At 38.8% G+C, this 15,000-nt stretch overlaps 1 protein-coding gene across 2 annotated transcripts in view; it reads left to right on the top strand.

Moving 5' to 3' along the window:
• The window catches only part of LOC119575384 (arylsulfatase I-like), a 142,843-nt gene that overhangs the window by 106,737 nt on the left and 21,106 nt on the right, over window positions 1-15,000 (top strand). For both annotated transcript variants that reach the window (XM_037922967.1, XM_037922975.1), the window contains 5 exons: window positions 842-1,005; window positions 2,073-2,173; window positions 4,632-4,756; window positions 5,282-5,514; window positions 6,021-6,198. In XM_037922967.1, the coding sequence (XP_037778895.1) occupies window positions 842-1,005; window positions 2,073-2,173; window positions 4,632-4,756; window positions 5,282-5,514; window positions 6,021-6,198 (801 nt within the window). The remainder of the gene's footprint in view (window positions 1-841; window positions 1,006-2,072; window positions 2,174-4,631; window positions 4,757-5,281; window positions 5,515-6,020; window positions 6,199-15,000) is intronic.

Genomic DNA, 15,000 nt, shown 5'->3' with positions numbered 1-15,000 from the left:
TCTTTTTCCCTCTCATTTTCCTGTTTTTTTCCTCTCATTTTCCCTTCTTCCTCCTTTTTCTCTCTATTTTTTCCCGTTTATTTCTATTTCATTTTCCTTTGATTTTCCCCTTCTCTTCCCCTCTCTTATTCACAGCCGCTGGTTTTCCTTTATTTTTTTTTCATCCTTTTTCCTCTCTCTTTCCTCTTTTTTCTCCCCCCCCCTCTTTTTCCTTCTTAAAATTCAGTTATATTTTTCTTTTAACTTTTTTTTTTCCTTTTTTTTGACGCTGGAAAGGAGCTCAGGTTGTCGAAACGCCTTGATAATCTCGTGAAACTGATAAAATTAAATACTTTAAGGGCAGTATATTCGAGTTATTTTGAGTATGTTTGATGGAATGATTCAAGTTGGTTGACTATCAGGTTTCGCATTAAATTCAGTTTATAGAGAAAGCAGTTATATATAGATTATAGATTATCAATTAAGAGCAAAGGAAAAAGCAGTGTTCGTAGACTTATATCTATGAATATACCTGTGTGTTTGTGTGTATGTATGTGTATGCATATGTGGATGTGTCTGTTTCTGTGTGTATATATATATATATATATATATATATATATATATATATATATATATATATATATATATATATATGTGCGTGTGTGTGTGTGTGTGTGTGTGTGTGTGTGTGTGTGTGTGTGTGCATGTGTGTGTGTGTGTCTGTGCACGGTTGTGTGTGTGTGTGTGTGTGTGTGCGTGTGTGTGTGTGTACACGTCTCTCTATCTATTGTATCTATCTATCTATATATAAAAACGTTCGTATCTACGTCCATGTACCTACCCCCTCCTCTCCCCCTCCCAGGCTACAATGACGTGCCTTGGCACAACCCTGACATCCGTGCCCCCGAGATGCTGCGGCTGGCGAGGAAGGGCATCGTGCTGGAGAACCATTACGTGCTGCCCTTGTGCACGCCCTCCCGTGCCGCTCTCCTCACCGGCCACTACCCCTTCCGCTACGGCAGGCAGGTGAGGCATGGGCTCCTGTGCCTCTGTGTATGCATGGTATGATACACGTATGTGCATACGTATACATATGACTATACGTAGGTATGTCCATTTAAATATGCACGTGCAAATATACATGCATATATGTATATATATATATATATATATATATATATATATATATATATATATATTATAATAATATATATATATATATATAATATATATATATATATTATATATATATTTATTTATTTATATATATATATATGCGTTAACCACATTCATATACATATTAACAATATATACATACACACACACACACACACACATGTATATGTATGCATATAGATAGATTTTTTTTTTTTTTTTTTTTTTTTTTTTTTACGGTAGGTTCATGTTTGAGCCGCCGTGGTCACAGTATGATACTTGATTGTAATATTCATGTTGTGATGCTCTTGGAGTGAGTACGTGGTAGGGTCCCCAGTTCCTTTCCACGGAGATTTAGGTAAATATAGATAGATAGATAGACATAAATATATGCATATATATATATATATATGTATATATGTATATATATATATATATATATATATATATATATATATATATATATATATATATATATGTGTGTGTGTGTGTGTGTGTGTGTTGTGTGTGTGTGTGTGTGTGTGTGTGTGTGTGTGTGTGTGTGTGGAGGGATAGAGAGAGAGAGAGAGAGAGAGAGAAAGATTGAAAGAATACTGATAAAGATAATGATTTAAGTTATGATATCTACATGCATGTTAATATTCATATATATTTGTCTATTTGTATATCTGTGTCTATATTACGAAACATGTCAGTCAATCTAACCAACAGTTTAACTATCTATCTATTTGTCTATCCTTCTATTCCCAAGGTCTAGTTAACCAAGCATGGATATAAATGCAGAGTCAAAAGCATAAGATTAAAGATCATTTAGATAAAAAATATGGATTTTGATTCTTCAAATGGCTAAGTCTAGATAATATGAAAGTGAGAACTTCTTAAGAACAAAAATCTTCAGTGCAAGTAATGAGTTTGCTAACTGTTTCTTGCAATTGCAGGGTTCCCACACCCCTCTGAGTCCTACGGGGCTGAACACATCAATGACGCTGCTTCCCCAACGGCTAAGGAACCTCGGCTACCGCACACACCTGGTTGGAAAGTGAGTTTCGTTTTACGCTGAAGCCTGTTTCGAAACGCCCTCGGGCGATGAAGCTCCGTTACGATGCGGCGCAGCTCTGAGCTTTTTAATTGTCCCTTTTTCTTAATCTCTTTTATTATTATTATTATATTATTATTATTATTATTATTATTATTATTATTCAAAGTCATGCGGTCCCATGCAATTACGACTTTTGATATAATCTTAAATCTCTTCATAGTTGGGCGACTTTTGCTTATCGGCGCAGCGGCGGAATCCTCAACTTAGTATTGTCAAAAGTTTTCCAATTTTCCCTCAGTTTTGCCCGGGCTCACGACAGCCTTGTCTCAGGGGGTGTTCGTGGTCCCCAGTTCAGGACACAGAGAACCAGTGGCGGGCTTTCTGTTCGCTGAAATACACTCCAGTTGTGTGCCTAATGCCTTTGTCGTTTATGATTAAATGGACGATCTTCTTTTAACGGTAGGTTCATGTCTGACGATACGGTTGTTAAAAACAGCGAGGGAAGTGTGCGTAGGTAACTAATGCTATTTTCTTAACCAAGGTTTTAAGTGTGTGCGTTTTGCTCTGACAATGTGTGCGTGTAAAAGAATAAAAATGCTTTTCATATATACTCTTACATTTGCACTCATCTTTGCCAACTTTTTTTTAATGTATACGTATGAAAACTAACGTAATGCGTAAAGTGGAAAAAAACGAAAAAAGTGATGTGCATATATCTTATTTTTACCTAATTTCTGAATCTAAGAAATAAGTATCCAGTATTTAAGACTTATTACTTAATAATAAATATTAGAAACACCTAAACTAAGAAATTAACAAAGGTGATGTAAGTTTTTAAAATTAAAAGCATATCCCTTTGCATAAAATACTGTTCGTTATGATAATTAATTTCAACGTTTCATTTCGTTCATGTGTACACAATGAATGAAGTTCGAAAAGTTTTTACATCATCGCTGTTGTATTACATTGCTGCTATTTTTACTACCCATTCACGTTGCAGTTCAGTAAATTTTTTATAGTCACACACACATACACATTATATATATATATATATATATATATATATATATATATATATATATATATATATATATATATATATATATGTGTGTGTGATAGAAAAACTCACAATGTACAAACGAGGTTTATTGAAAATGAAACAACAGTTTCGAAATCCTCCTAGATTTCATTTTCACGTCTGAAGATAAACTCCAGGATTTCGTTGTTGCATTTTCAATAACTCTCGTGTGTGCATTGTGAGTGTTTCTACCATTGGGTCAGCACGGTATAATGTTTTACTATTCACACAAACGCACACGCACGAACATATATATGTATATATATAAATATATATTTATTACTATATATAATTATATATATATAAATAGATATAAACATACCATATATATGTATATATATATATATATATTTAAATATATTTATTATATTAATCTATATATATATTTTATTTTATTATATATTTATATATTATTATTATTAATTATATTCATCTATTATTATTATTATTCATTTCATTATTCATCTCATTCATATATTATTATTATATTTATTATCTATTCATATATCATCATTACTATTATATATAATTATCTCATTCATTCATTCATTCATTCATATAATTATTTCATTATCTCATTCATCTCATTCATCTCATCTCATATCTCATCTTCATCATTCATCATATTCATTTCATATCATACTATTTCATCTCATATCATTACATTATATTATTCATATCATTATTATACTATCTATTATATTCATATTTCATCATACATTCATTATCATCTCATTATTCATCATCATCATCTATTTCATCTAATCTCATTTCATCTCATATCATTTCATCATCTCATTCATCTCATTCATCTATTTCATCTCATCTCATTATCTCATCTCATCTCATTTCATCTCATATTCATCTCATCTCATCTATCTATCTCATCTTCCATCTCATTTCATCTCATCTCATCTCATCTCATCTCATCTCATCTCATCTCATTTCATCTCATCTCATCTCATCTCATCTCATCTCATTTCATCTCATCTCATTCTCATCTCATCTCATCTCATTTCATCTCATCTCATCTTCATCTCATCTCATTTCATCATCTCACTCATTTCATCTCATCTCATCTCATCTCATCTCATCTCATCTCATCTCATCTCATCTCATCTCATTTCATCTCATCTCATCTCATCTCATCTCATCTCATCTCATTTCATCTCATCTCATCTCATCTCATCTCATTCATCTCATCTCATCTCATCTCATCTCGTCTCATCTCCCACTACACGTTAGTCCAACGACCGGAATATCATTACGAGTTTTTTCCTTTTCTTTTTTCCTTTTTTTTTCTTTTCATTTTTCTCGTTGGTGTCAAGGACCCATCGGAATAGTACCGCCGCTCGACTCCCTTGGTTTATTGCATTGCAGATGGCATCTTGGATACTGCAATAAGGCTTACACACCCACTGCCAGGGGTTTCGATAGCTTTTACGGTTTCTACCTAGGGAGTCAAGACTACTACACGCAGTATAGACAACTTGCGCCGAAAAAAGGTAGGTGGATGCTGCCGTTTTGTTTTCTTTCTTGTTTTATTTATTTACTTATTTGCTTTTTTGTTTTGGTTTTGTGTGTGTGTGGGGGGGGGGGGGGGGGGGGAGATGAGAGTGGGGGAGTGGGTGGAGAGAGAAAGGATGAGAGAGAAAGAACGGAGGAGGGAGTGAGGGAGGGAGAGGGTGAGATAGATAGATAGATAGATAGAATATAGATAGATTGATAAACAGATAGATAAATAAATAGATAGATAGATAAATATATAAATAGATAGATATATATATAGAAAGAGAGAGTGAGAGAGAGAGGATGAGAGAGAGAGAAGCACACGGACAAAAGAGAAATGTGTATATATATAAATATGTATGTGTGTGTGTGCGTGCGTGCGTGCGTGTGTGCGTGCGTGCGAGCGTTCATGCAGGCAGACAGATAGAAAGAAGACTGAGAAAGAAAAACAGAAGCTCACGCGCCCGCCTCCTGCATCCGAGGCGCTCATCTCCCCGGGCCATTTCCACTCGTCTCAACAGGTTCTCCTTCCTGGTTCGACAAAAACGAGGTTCTGTTCGACCACGACTTCGGACGCTCGCCGCCGGACGCCGAGGACGAGCTGAAGGACCTGGAGGGCGCCAAGGACGACCGCGACGACCTCGAGAACGACGGGGGACGCAGCTGGCTCAACGACCTGAACGGGAACGACGGTGGCTACGACTTCCGCTTCAACGACGCGCCGCTCAGGAACGTGTCGGGCATCTATTCGAACGTAGGATCTGTTCGTTTTGTTTCATGAATATATATATTTTTTTAATGTTTACGTATGAAAACTAACTAATGTAAATGTAAAGTGAAAAAAAAAAATGATATGCAGATATCTTATTTTTACCTAATTTCTGAATCTAAGAAATAAGTATCCAATATTTAAGACTTATTATTTAATCATACATAATAAATACATAATCAAATTGCTTGTTAGTCAAGTGTTCTCGGAAGGCTGGGTTGTCCTCACTGAATAGGGAATGTTGAAATAAGCTCTCTATCTAATTTTATTTATCTACCTAATGCTCTATCTGCATGTCTGTCTCCCTATCTACCTACGAACCTACATACCTATCTACTCACCTACCCACCTACCTATCCGCATACCATTCTATCTACCTACCCACCTACCTATCCGCATACCATTCTATCTACCTACCCACCTACCTATTACCTCCCTCCCTACCTCCCCAACCATCTCACACACGCGCCACGTTTCCTTCCCCAACGCAGAACCTGTACGCCGCTCGTGCCAGGGATATCATCAGACAACACGCAGCTCAGGCAAGCAAAGATAACCCGCTGTTCCTCATGCTCTCCCTACAAGCAGTCCACGGCCCTGTCGATGTCCCCCTCGACTACAGACGGCAGCACAGGAACATCAAGAACTTAGCCAGGAGGACCTTCCATGGTGAGTATCTTGGGACTTGAGTGATGTTTGGTGTAGATTACAGTGGAGTCTGTTTGCAAGGATGTATTGGGATGTTGTTTTTTTAAGGGAAAGTTTAAACATGGGGAAAGGATTTACTGTTTGATTCTCAGGGCGTGGACTGGGAAATGTACTAAAACTATTACTGTTTTTTTTCTACTTTGGGCATCGACACTATCATCATTCTTGATCATAAGGCATGTCCAGGGAAAGCACTGGGGTCCTTGGCGTTCTTTGCCATGAAGTCTCCAGGAAATGCAATGGATCCTATGCTTTATTTATCACGGAACTTATACAGGGTATTCATCAAAGTTGATTGTCATGGAGTCTCCCAGAAATGCACTGGTCTCTGGACTTTCTCTATTTACCAAGGAAGTTGTACAAGGTTTGCATTAGGATTTTATGTTGAGTATTATGGAGTGTCCAAGCAGTGTACTGAACCCTTACTGTGCTTTAATTGGATGCTTGTTAAGGGTATCGAGTGCTTTAACGATTCTTGTCTTTGGAGTGTCCATGCAATGACAGACTCTCGACTGATTACTTTCCGTGGAGTGTGTGTACAGTTAGTAATTATATATATATATATATATATATAATATATATATATATATATATAATATATATATATATACACACACACTACACACACACACACACACAAAACACACACACACACACACACACACACACACACACACACACAATATATATATATATATATGTTATATATATATATATATATATATAATATATATATATATATATATATATATCGGTATGTTCAGAAAAAAGTATTGTGGCCTTGGGACGAGATTGGTTGAAGTTCTAAGGAAACAATTATTCCATACAAGTTTCAAAATAAGTTAAGGAGGAAAGTGTTGAATTTCTTTTTTTTTTCTTCGTTGTTCAAAAGTATAATTGGTTTTGATTTTATGAATTGCGAAACTGTATTTGAGCCGAAATTTGACTATTATTGATTTATTTATTTGGCATCATCATCTTCATCATCATCATCATTATCATTATTGTTATTGCTGTTGTTGGTTCACCAAGAATACGAAGCAAAACTTTTATTGCTGATAAGGTTCAACCTGAAACACAGTTCTATAAAAATCACATGCCTAGGAAATGGCAAAATAAAAAATTACAGATTTTTTAATGGTTACACGAAATCAGACAAGTATTCATTAACACTATTAGATAATTATGTCACGCAGAGAAAAACCAAAGCCTAACAAAATCTTTATAGTTAATTCAATGTTCCAGAAATGTAAAAATACAACCAGTACCTGAAATAATCAAACAAGACAAAAACAAAAGTAAGACGTCATGGTTCCAAAGCAATACACTATATTTCGTAAAATGAAAATGATCAAGAACTGAAATTTACATAATGCCATCTCCACCTGATTGCTGGTGACACGCTGAGGTTCCAAATCACGGGCAACTCTAATCCAACACAAACTTCCTTAAATCTGGTTCTTCAGATGTCCATTTCCTGTATTGTCACAATTTCTCATCAATAATGCATGACTCTGGCCAGCGCTAACAGTTTCCGACAACGGCAAAGGGATGCTTCATATAACGGACTCCTTTACATTAATAATTCTTGGGTACACTTAGCGTATTGAAAATATATCATATTTCTTCACAAATAACTAATATCATAATGCTTATATTACACTGAACTTATTGAAATTTGAATATAATTATTATTATTATTATTATTGCTACTATTATTACTATTATTTTTTATTTTCATTATTATTAAACATATTATTATTACTATATTTTTTTTATCATTATCCTAATTATCATCACCATCATTGTGTCATCATCATCACAATTGCTTTGTTAACCTGCTCATCATAATCATCAAAATCATAATTTCTACGTTCTATTTCTGCCAGGCTCCTATTTTCAATCATCCTACCCTCGTTATGAAGTTAGGTTACCTTAGAACCTTCAAGGAAAATTTTCAAAGCTTTATCGAAGCAGTTTTATGTCATTCCTCGTCCACAAATCTCTACGATTCTGGCCATAGCGATCAATGTGAGATTAGAGAGATCGAGACGCGCCGGCCAATCATTCCGGAGATTTATGCATTTGTGGGTTAAATAGGATAAAAAAAAAAAAACGTCGAAATTCGAAATCCGTTGAAATTGCCACGGCCATCTTCCCAATCTTCATTATCATTTCGCGTAATGAATATGATGTTCTAAATCTATTTTTAAAAATCATGTCGATGTCATTATGGAGCGTCGCTTGAGGCGGTACGAAAACTGTGATTATATTTCATATCTCTGTGATCGCTTTAATCAAGACATGACGTAGTGAAACCGCTGTGATCAAACCACAAGCTAAATCATAGAAAAATAGGTCTTTAAACGGCAACGATATCCCATTTTCTATGAACGGCCGTGAACATGCAAAGAAAACGTGGGTATTACGGGCGTGGGATGATATCCACGCAAGAATTAAATGTTTTTGATGACGCTAGACTGAAAACAAACAAATACCTTTGTGCGAGAGAGAGAGAGGCACGTGTAGACAACTTTAGGAGTGAATAATTTCACTGAAACTGGCGAGACGACGGTGCCAAAAATAGAAGATTAAATCCCCAAATGGCAGCTTCTCCAGCGAAGCCTTATAATCATTATCAAGGTCTTTGTCTCTTAATTGTAGGTTCCTCTTTTGATTTTATTTTGATCTCGACTTTGTTACCATTGTGTGACCTTTTATCTTTCAATATGGGGAAGGCGAATGGTCTAGGTTCTATACAGATCTGTACAAATGAAATGCAGCTTCTCTAACGAAAAGCCTTCTAGTAATTCCTCTGTTCTTTCTCTGTTTGTCTCTGTTTCTCTCTCTCTCTCTCTCTCTCGTTTCTCTCTCTCTCTCTCTCTCTCTCTCTCTCTCTCTCTCTCTCTCTCTCTCTCTCTCTCTCTCTCTATCCATTCCATTCTCCCTCTCTCTTTTTCTCCCACCCTCCCTCCGTCATCCCTTCCCCCTCTCTCTCTCCCTCCCACTCTCCATCCATCCCTCCTACCTTCTCCCTCCCTCCCTCTGACTCTCCCTCCCTCCCTCCCTCCCTCTCCCTCCCGCCCTCCCTCCCTCCACTCTCCCCCTCCCCCTAACACACAGCATAACCTCCAAAGTATTGAATAAGAACAGATGCTTTTAGGTTACCATGCAAACTTGATAGGATGTGATGGAGGAATAAAACAACGTGTTTTTCTCCCTCTCGTCTCTCTCTCTCTCTCTCTCTCTCTCTCTCTCTCTCTCTCTCTCTCTCTGTCCCTCCTTCTCTCTCTCTCTCTCCGGAATAAAATTTCAATACGTTAGAGAATTTGCATATGACTATCAAAGGGGTATTGGTGCTGTATTTTTTTCTGCCGTGTTCCTTTCCTAAATTGCAATGTCACGCACCTAAAGGATGGAGAATATTCGCATTCGGTGGGATAAGAGAGAAAAAGGAATAATGGTAATCGATTTGTTGATCTCTCTTTCTCTCTCTCTCTCTCTCTCTCTTTTTTCTCTCTCCTCTCCCTCTCCTCTCTCTCCTCTCTCTCTCTCTCTCTCTCTCTCTCTCCCTCTCTCTTCTCTCTCTCTCTCTCTCTCCCCTTATTATATATTAAATATATATATATATTATATATTGCACACACACACACACGCCAAACACACACACACACAACAAACACACAACACACCAACACACCAACCAAACCACACACACACAAACACCCCAAAACACACACACACACACACAAACCACACACCACACCACAACACAAAAACACCACACACACACACACACACACACACACCATACACATATACACATATATATTTGCAACGACGTCTTCAGGAAAGAAACTACAAATGTCAAATTTTTATCACAATGAAAAAAAATGATAATAAATTAATTAAAGTTAATGTCAGGTTCAGCAAAAAAAAAAAGAAAAAAAAAGAGAGAAAAAAAGAAAAAAAGAAAAAATAATGGTTCCAAATTTTTCTTCATAAAAAAAATCGCTTTTAAATATCTGAAAATCTAACCTACTACCCCTTCCCCTTTCCTTCCCTCCCTTTTTCCCCCCTCCCTCCCTCTCTTTCTCCCCCTCTCCCTCTCCCTCCCTTTCTCCCCCTCTCCCTCCCTCTTTTTCTCCCCCTCTTCCTCTCTCCCCCCCTCCCCCCTTTCCCTCTCTCCCCCCCTTCCTCTCCTGTTCCCCCTCCCCCCCCCCCTGTTCCCCTCCCCCCCTCCCCCCTTTTATTTTTCCCAACCAGAATAACCTTCGCCTTCTCCAAGGGGGCGGGAACTCTATACATGGAAACAGCGGAAGGAGAGGGAGAGAGAGGGACAGGGTTGGCGGAAAAGGTCCCTCGCGTGGGTGTTGCAAATTCCTGTTGATAAGACCGCCGAGCAGGAATTCCTTTTTGATGTGTTTTTCTCGTTGCAGGGTGGGGGTGGGGGTGGGGATGGGATATAGGTTATTATGCTTTTTATTCTATTTTTCTTTTTAGGTAGGTGGAAATTGTTTTTTTTATATCCATTATATATATATATATATATATATATATATATATATATATATATATATATATATATGCAATTATTTATTTTTCTCTCTCTTCATCTACCTACCTACCTACCTACCTACGCACCAACCTGCTTATCTATCTATTCATCTATCTGCCTATTTATCTACCTACCTACCTACTCATCGGCATCCGCCCACACCTCTTCAAAAATCCACCAATCCATCCCCATTTCACTCCACATTCCTTGACGTCAACCACATACCTGTCATCATCACATACCCGATATCATCACAACCTGCCATCACCACGCACCTGCCATCCCCACACACCTGCCATCCCCACACACCTGCCATCCCCACACACCTGCCATCCCCACACACCTGCCATCCCCACACACCTGCCATCCCCACCACCTGCCATCCCCACACACCTGCCATCCCCACACACCTGCCATCCCCACGCACCTGCCATCCCCACGCACCTGCCATCCCCACGCACCTGCCATCCCCACGCACCCGACCTCCGCCATTTTCCGTTCCCCTCTCTCCGCTTCCTCTCGACCGCCAATCCTCGGCCTTTCGCTCCTTTAATCACAAGAGAAAGGCTGAGAGATAAGCTGGGTGAACGGCTTAGCTAGATAAGATACCTCCGGACAACAGGGCGAGGGAAAAAAAGGGGGAAAAAGGGTGGAGGAAAATATATTTTTTTTCTTCCAGCATCGGCGATCAGCTATGGATACTTTGCGACGGTGTTGCGCCTGGGGACTGATTGGCTTTTGTTACACGAGGCGCGGCGAGGGGGAACTTCGGTGTTTTTTTTCTTCGTTTTTTGTTTTTTGGAAACTTATTTTTTATATTTTATTTTTTTTATTTATCAATTTGTTTTTATTTATTTATTTTATTTTATTTTTGTTTATCGATTTATATATATTTTAAATTCGAATGTATGCGTGCGTGTGTGTGTTTTTTTCTTCTTCATGTTATTTTCTTCTTTTTTTTGTTCTTTTGTGTTGAGTCTCTGTTTTTTTGTTTTTGTTTTTGTTTTTTAAAATTTTTGTTTGTGTGCGTGATTCTCTCTCTCTCTCTCTCTCTCTCTCTCTCTCTCTCTCTCTCTCTCTCTCTCTCTCTCTCTCTCTCTCTCTCTCTCTCTCTCTCTCAGTCATATATATCTGCGCATTTTTCTTTTTCTTTCTTTCTTTTTGGACTTTTTTTGCTTATATTTTTCTTTTTTCATGCTGGGATGTGAGGTATATATGAGTCGTGCGAGTCAGCGTGTGTTTTACTCTGTGTGTGCGTGTGCGTGCGTGTGTGTATGTGTGTGTGTGTGTGTGTGTGTGTGTGTGTGTGTGTGTGTGTGTGTGTGTGTGTGTGTGTGTGTGTGTGCGCGCGTGCGTGTTTTTGCGTGTGTTTGTGTGTGTGTGTGTGTGTGTGTGTGTGTAGGGGGGGCGGGCATGTGCGTGTGCGTTTTCGTGTACGTGTACGTGTGTGTATGTGTGTGTGTAGGGTGGGGGGCGTGTGCGCGTACATGTACGTGTGTGTGTGTGTGTGTAAGCCTTAAATGGCAAAATCCCAGCCATTCTCGCGGACTAACTAAAGTTTCCAGACCTACAAAACTTTATAACTTGAAAAAGTAAGAAACGGCGCGAGAGGACACTACTTAGGGAACAAGACAGGAGAGAGAGAGAGAGAGAGAGAGAGAGAGAGAGAGAGAGAGAGAGGAGAGGAGAGAGAGAGAGAGAGAGAGAGAGAGAGGAGAGAGAGAGAAGAGAGAGAGGGGAAAAGAAAGAGATGAAAGAAACGAGAAAAGAGGGAAAGGAGAAAGGGGGGAAGACAAGACGAAAGAAAAAAGTAGAAGAGGAAAGAGAAAAAGAAGAATCAGCCCCCAAATCAAAGGAGAGGGAGAAAAGAAAACAAAAAGCAAAGGAGAAAAAAAAGAGACGGAAAAAGCAGCGAAGAGGAAAGGGAGGAGGAGGAGAGAAAAGAGAAGAGAGAGAGAGGGACGAGGAGGAGAGAGCGGAGAGAGAGAGAGGGAGAGAGAGGAGAAGAGAGAGAGAACGAGAGGAGAAAAAGGGAGAGAAAAAGAGAGAGAGAAAGAGAGGAGAGAGAAGAAAAGGAGAGAGAGAGAAGAGAGGAGAAAGGAGAGGAGAGAGAGAGAAGAGAGAGAGAGAGAAAAGGAAGAGAGAGAGGAGAGAGAAGAGAGGAGGAGAGAGGGGAGGGAAAGGAGAAAAAAAGAGAGAGAGGGGAAAAGGGAGGAGAGGGGGAAGGGAGAGAGGGAAAGGGGAGAGAGAGAGAGATGAGAGAGAGAGAGAGAGAGGAGAGAGAGAGAGAGAGAGAGAGAGAGAGAAAAGGGGAGAGGAGGAGAGAGAGAGAGAGAAGAGGGAGAGAGAAGGTGGAGGGAGAGAGTGAGAGAGTGAGAGAGCCAGAGACACAGACAGCAGACAGACAAAGAAACAGACAGCTAGCCAGCCACTCAGCCTGCCAAACAGACAGACAGACAAATCTCAACTTCGCCCTCGCCTCGACGCATTAGAACGTTTCCCACATACGGTTCATTTTATCGACATTCGAAACGGTGAAAGTTTGCCAGAACGACGGATAAGTTTTGGGAAACTGTTCATTCTGCTTTTGAGTCCGGGTCCGAAAGTCATACAAATTTTCATTAGAAATCGAGCGGCCGTTTGTCATGGGAAACAAGGCAGTGTGAGGAATGGAGTCTGAGGAGGTAAGGGCTAATCGAGAACTGGTGAAGACACTCGCACACACGCACACACACACGCACACACGCACACACAAACACGCGCGCACACACACACACGCGCGCGCGCGTACACACACACCTACGCACACGCAAACACACGCACACGCAAAAGCACACGCACACGCAAAAGCACACGCAAACAAACACACACACACACACACACACATCACATATATTTTTATATATATATATATATATATATATATTATATAATATAGTATATATATATATACATACACACAACACACATACTGCGTATCCATGCATGCTAGCCACCGTAAAAAGAGAAAAAAAAAAAAAAAAAAAAGAAAAGAAAGAAAGAAAGAAAGAAAGAAAGAAAGAAAGAAAGAAAAAAAGAAAAAAAGAAAGAAAGAAAGAAAGAAAAAAAGAAAAACTGGCCTTTAAAGCAATACACCGCCAGGCCTTTGAGGGGAGGGAGGGCGTGGTCGACGCAGCTGGCCAAAGGAACTGCTGCTCTGACCTGGCAGGAACACAGCGCAAAGTCCCCTCTCAGAATAATTAGAGCAAAATTAATGTCTAAACAATTTATACAACGGTATTGATAAAATATTTAATGAAAGATTGGTAAAAAGTATTGCGGGGGTCTAAAGAATGATGGATACATCATATCATTTATAAATATGCATGATATCATTAATTTGAATGCAAGTGGTGTGTGTGTTGCAATATAATATACGTGATATAACTACATATATAAATACATATGTGTATATACAGGTATATATGTATATATATACATATCTATATACACATACACGCATATCTATCGTATTACCTATCTGTCTACCTATTTATCTATCTATGTGTTTATCTGTTCATTTATCTGCCTTTTTGTCTGTCAGTCTTTCCGTCTATCACATATATTTGCATATATATACACCAAGGTATGCAGACACATATATCTATAACGATGTACACATAAATCTATGTATATACATATATAAATAGGTACGACACGCATAGACTCTAAAGAAAACAAGAAAAGATTAGCGAATATCCATAATATACGAAAAAGAAAGAAAAAAAAAAACGGACCACAAATGATGCTTAGCCAAAGCGTCGGTCGATGCTGATGCGCGCGGCCGCCTCTGCGAAACCTGATTTTAACGACCTACGTGGTTTGGCCGACAGGCATTTGACGAAGGAAGAATAGCGATTTTATCTGAAGAGAAATCGCCTTTACTTTTAGATGGGTGGCAGGAGGACACACGGGTATATGTCGTTGTACGCCTTAGTTACATATGATATTTGAGCCGTTGTTTAATTACATGAGGGTGGGCACGCACACGCGCGCACACACACACACACACACACACACACACACCACACACACACACACACACACACACACACACACACACACACACACACACACACACCACACACACACACACACACACACACACACATACACATACACACACACACACACACACACACATATATATATATATATATAACGTG

Source organism: Penaeus monodon, chromosome 1, assembly GCF_015228065.2.
Source record: "Penaeus monodon isolate SGIC_2016 chromosome 1, NSTDA_Pmon_1, whole genome shotgun sequence".
NCBI lineage: Eukaryota > Metazoa > Arthropoda > Malacostraca > Decapoda > Penaeidae > Penaeus > Penaeus monodon.
Note: the sequence above shows the minus strand (reverse complement) of the source record. Positions and strands in the feature narration are given on the sequence as shown.